The sequence below is a fragment of the Electrophorus electricus genome, chromosome 8 (genome assembly GCF_013358815.1).
Source record: "Electrophorus electricus isolate fEleEle1 chromosome 8, fEleEle1.pri, whole genome shotgun sequence".
NCBI lineage: Eukaryota > Metazoa > Chordata > Actinopteri > Gymnotiformes > Gymnotidae > Electrophorus > Electrophorus electricus.
This window is the reverse complement of record NC_049542.1, coordinates 25,452,564-25,457,875: the sequence shown is the minus strand read 5'-3', so window position 1 is coordinate 25,457,875 and position 5,312 is coordinate 25,452,564. Positions and strand designations below refer to the sequence as shown.

Below are 5,312 nucleotides of genomic sequence, written 5' to 3'. Positions count from 1 at the left end.
TGATATTAACAAATATTTGGTTTTAGAGATGCTGCAAAACTTTTGCCCTGGACCTATGCCTTGTGGAAGTCTATGGAAGTTTAGAGTTACATCTGTAACTCTTTAAATCATATTACTGTGTTGCATACCGGTCATACTCTTATTTCAGACCTGGAAAAACTGAGATTATGCTGTTACAATCTGGTGTCAGTTTCATTCTTCAAATGGATTTACAAGACAGGAAGGATAAAGGAGGATGCGGAAGGGTGCTTACACAAAGGCAGGGAAGGAGGGAGAGTGTGTGATCATGTGATCACAAACAGGAACAGACCCGAGGGGACATGGACAAAACAGGAACAAACATGATGAGATGTTAAAACGCCAGCTACTGTCATAACTCACTCTCATTCTCCCACTGTGGCTAAAGACCCTTTTGTGTACGTAATCATTTAAAGCCCAGATCATTAAAAGAGTGCACTGGATAAGCTGCTCATTTTATTAGTAATATGATTCAGTACAAGCATTCATTTGTTAAAAATAAAAATGACAGTTTCCAATATTCAAATTTTTCAGCATCTGGTCTCATTACATATACCTCTTAAGTGTATATCACAGTAAAACCAAAAACACATTTAAATAAAAATATGTTTAGTTTTGAAAAAAGGAGGTCTATAAAGAAAAACAAAAGGGGGGGGGGGGGAATATACATAATATAAAAATTTATGAACCCATGAAATCAGAAACAAAGACACAAAAATGATGGCGCAAAAAAACTAAAAGAAAACAAAAATTCAGACCAGATACTGGAACAGGAGACTGGACAGGTCGTTCCTCAATACTCAATTTATAGGCCAATCTGATCGTGTAAACTTAGGACCCTGTGAGTTTAGCCCAAGAACTGTCAATTTCTTTTTTACTAATAGTTTTTTTTTTTTTAACAGTTTGCTGAATTATTACACTATAAGATACACTTGGTAAAGTTAATTTAGGACCATCTTCCCATAGGAACTGTTTCAAATTAAGACACTGGCCATCATAACTTTCTAAATCTTCTATTCAATCAGTGAACAAATGAACAGTTAAATAATAAAGTCACCCTGCACATAGGACCTACATCAAAGGCATCAAAATTGTCATATGTATGGTTTATTTCGTAATATTCTTGGGCGTATAATTTATGTCTTATTATGCCATTAAGACCAATGCTACTGAGAATCATTTCAAGTACAATGCAATAGGACACTCTTCCTGTTGACCTGCATCTGGGTTTCAGTACGGATGCCTTGGCCTGCTCAGATTCTCTTCAAGAGCGCTACACTAGGGCCCTCCACATGCCTGCCACACCGATAAACATTTCAACTGATAAACATGGTCAGGTTTATAATATCAGCCATATAGTAAAACATTAAGCATGTCAGTTAAGGTTTATAAAAAGGAGTAATTGTAGATGAACAACAACAAAAAAAAAACCCTACGAGATGGAAATCATCTCAGCTTGTGACCTCTGACGGGAAAGGGAATGAATTAGGCCTTTACAGAAGTGTGCTCCAGGTCAGATGAGCCGGCATCTGCAGATGGAGGCTGAGTCAGTGGGGGGCTCAGGGGGATAAGGCACTGGTGGTCCAGGTATGAAGCCCAGCCTGACTGCTGGTGCGCAAAACCGCAGCCATCTCAATGATCACAATTTATTCCCTAACAGAAAACTTGCCATACCTAGAAATTCCATTGCAAAATAAAATATGACATTCTGTTACTCAGGCTCTTATGGCTCTTTCATTTATAATTCAAAGTGCACACAAAAAAAGGAATTCTTTGTCCAAGTACATTTAAAAAGGACACTGTAAGACAGTGGTAACTGTATTCCAGAGGAATCTGGCTGTGATTAATAATAGTGGACATGTGTGTGTCCAGGCTGTTGAGGTGATGAATTTCCACATGGTGACAGTAAAACACTGCAAGGTCTTTAGAGGGGAGCAGAGAGGCAGAGAGAGGGGCAGCTGGAGGGAGTAGCAAACCGCTAGGTTGCTCCTCAGTTACCGGAAAGTAGCGCGGACCTCGTTCACACGCTGACGCAGATGGGACATGAACTCGAACATGGTAGCAGCCAAGGACTGGTGGATGAGGTAACGAGGGAGACGGCCCTGAAGGAGAGAAAGGGACAGATGAGCAGGGATGAGAGAGAGAGAGCGCAAGAGCAAGCGAGGGAACGGAGAGAATCTTTAATGCTTCACCATCGTAGCAATAATACCATTGTGCCAAAAAAACTGATCATAAAACAGGTAGTTCCAGCCCTAAAAAACCTTACTGGTATTTTTATTTTGTTTAGTTAATACAACAATAGTAAACAGATTATAAAAAAATAGCAATTATTAAGCAGGTTCTGTCCATTGAACTAACTAATCATTGCCATTGTGTTGCTTAAAAACGAAAGCTTGCTATCTAACTACATTGCCTGGTGGAAGATTTGCTTATTGCTTATTTATTAATACTGTTGTATTTTATTATATGGGTTTGTCAATGTAGAAAAAAAAATATTCCACTTGAGGAGGTGTGTCGTGCCTAAAATAGATTTGCTTAAATACATGTAAACCCTGTAACGCATGGCCTAAAATACCCCAACATGTAACGCATGGCTTCTCGAAGATTGTTTTAATAACTAACACATTATTGTTGTAAATGTACCTTAAATAAAATGAGAATAGCCATGGTTTTCATCAACAATTTTAAACATTATAAAAGTTCAACTTAGTCACTTTTTGGTACAGTACTGCATGACCTTAGTACTGTACTTCAAATTTTCACATTAATATCTGTTTCACCAAATAATATGACAAAATCCCTTTTTGCTGATGGAAATATTTCAATGTATATGAAAGCCAAACTGCACAGCATTTAGATAGCATCTTAAAAATGATAAACTTGCCATAAATCACACCAGTTAAACTCAACTTGAATAATTGTTTAAATTGTTTCTGTGACTTAGAGCACATGGTTTTTAAATTCACTAGCTACTTTACCAAGATTGAAAGTGTACATTGTATGCATAGTGAGTCTATAATCCATTTCAAATAGAGCCAAGCTCAACTTGTGTTATCCATCTTCTAGCACAGAGGTGTCAAACCTGATTAAAGCATCAGGTTTAGTAGGTGTTTTAGAGCTGAGAAACACCAAAGTCAGCTTGAACATGTATGCTTCAGCCCTTCATCAGCAGTGGACCAGACTGTTTTCAGCTGCTTACCAAGACATCTTCAGACATCTTACTAAGTCACTTTTTTTGACTCAAGTGTGATACAACGATTAAAGAATGTTACTTCACTGTAGAGAATCTGTGTCAGATAAATAAATGAAATGTAATGTAATAGCACACAGGTATAAGGACTAACTTTAATTCGAATCAAACGGTATAAAGGTATGAGGATGGACCTTAAGTCCTATTTAGTATACAAGTATGAGGACTAACCTTGAGGTCGGTGTTAAGCACCCAGATGAAGGTGCAGACTGAAGGATTACTGCTGGACTTCAGGACCACAAACCCACCTGGACCGTTCTCACCTCTGAATGAGAATGCGAGAGTGACACTGATGTTGAATGCACAGGTCATATTCAGGCTGACAGTGAGAAAAGCAGAAAGGATAGGGGGGCTTGTGTGTCTTGGTGTGACCAGTTTTTGCAGTTAAAACAAAGGACGTGGTAATTGAACTTAGTCTTCTGTTTCTCATTCATGTAATATAAGGACACACGTATTCAAAAAATTGTTATTGATAGCTGTGCATTATTTTACAAATGTTCTTTTTAAAAAGTTGCAGAAATATATGTACATTCTTTGGCAAGTATGAGGATTTATTGTTAGTGCATACATAGTGTGTACTTACAAGTTTTACTGAATCAGTTTAGACTGAGGGTTTGGTTTGTCAGTCCAAATCTGTCTAGTTACATAGCATTGAAACGGTAGCTAATTTAAGGGTGAACCTGGATCAGCTGACTGACATCGCTAAGAAGATATTTAGGAATGTGGAGATATATTATTCCCCACTGTGCTGGTCCTGTTTAGGATACCACATAGGACATCCAAGAGGGTTAGAAGCTCATTTAGTCCAATTTATTTAACAATACAAAAAAGGGATCTTGTGATACATGTAGGCAGTCTGACTCCTGTAAATGTAATTTATGTATAAAATGTAAGTTATATTTGTCATACAAGTTCTGTGATTTATAAAGGGCTTGTCTGAGGGACTGACCGCACAAAGCGACTGTGGGGAGGTTTGGCACTGTGAATGGTTGACATGCCGGCCGAGATATAGCGGTCGCGCCTCCGTTCAACTCTACGGACGTTAACAAAATCTCTGAGAAAAAAAGGAGAGGAGAAATGGGGAAAAAAGAGAAACAGGCAGAGAGAGAGTGAGTGTATATTGTTCAGGATGACTGTTCATTGAAAAAAACAAACAGAAAACAAGCACACTTGGAAATAAACAGCAGCCCCTAGAGCTTTCATTCTACACATGAATCAGACTGTGTTCAGAGACGGGCAGCGTGCCTTGGATGACTCCTTCAGTTTTCCTTTCATCACCTGCTTTTTCACACCTTCCCCTCACATCTTTTTTGAAAGTTAAAACCGTTTCCAAGACCACCACAACAGGTCAGTCATTTTTCACAACAAAATTTAAATACAAAATACTCATGGGAATATTTTCTATATAAACTCACTGAAGTGTCCTTTTTTTCCATCTGTTACAAAATATGACACATTAACCTCCTAATAAGTTTGCTGGACTTCTCCTTATATCCAGGAACTATTTCTGTTTTCACATGTTTTCAAAGAATGTTGTTTTCTCACATAAAGGCCCAGTGGAATTCCTCTCTTTCTGTGAACGTCAGTAAAAGCTGGTAAACACTCTCAGAGTGACGAAAGAGTACATCTGGCCATAAGCCAAATACAGGGCGTGTGTGTGTGTGTGTGTTTTTCTACCTGGGAGATACAACACCACCTGCTGCTCCTGAAGACACATCATACGACACCATCGTGTTGTCATCGACTCTCTGTAAAATCTAGAGAGTTGATAAAAGAGTAATAAAGAGTAAGATGTTGATTAAGATCCCTAAGGAAAGAATGCTATATACGGAGGAGGGAATACAAAGTGCAAATCACCTGACAGGCCGACACAGTTCGGTTCCACTGGACCATCTTCTCTGGCTGCAGAATCACCTCCTGATACACCAGCTCAGCAGCACACTGCATTAGTGCCTACAACACACACACTATCATGACAGCAGACTTCTTCACTTAAGCTCAAGTTGGCCCGTTGGCTGTAGAGATACAGGTTTTGAAACCATGG

General features: G+C 38.7%; 1 protein-coding gene across 2 annotated transcripts in view; it reads right to left on the bottom strand.

Annotated features, from left to right (window-relative positions):
* Positions 1-696: 696 nt before the first annotated feature.
* Positions 697-5,312, bottom strand: part of stard3 (StAR-related lipid transfer (START) domain containing 3) — a 10,774-nt gene continuing 6,158 nt past the window's right edge. For both annotated transcript variants that reach the window (XM_035529247.1, XM_035529248.1), the window contains 5 exons: positions 5,126-5,221; positions 4,946-5,025; positions 4,218-4,322; positions 3,440-3,533; positions 697-2,120 (listed from right to left, as the gene is read on the bottom strand). In XM_035529247.1, coding sequence (XP_035385140.1) covers positions 2,013-2,120; positions 3,440-3,533; positions 4,218-4,322; positions 4,946-5,025; positions 5,126-5,221 — 483 coding nt within the window. In that variant the 3' untranslated portion in view covers positions 697-2,012. The remainder of the gene's footprint in view (positions 2,121-3,439; positions 3,534-4,217; positions 4,323-4,945; positions 5,026-5,125; positions 5,222-5,312) is intronic.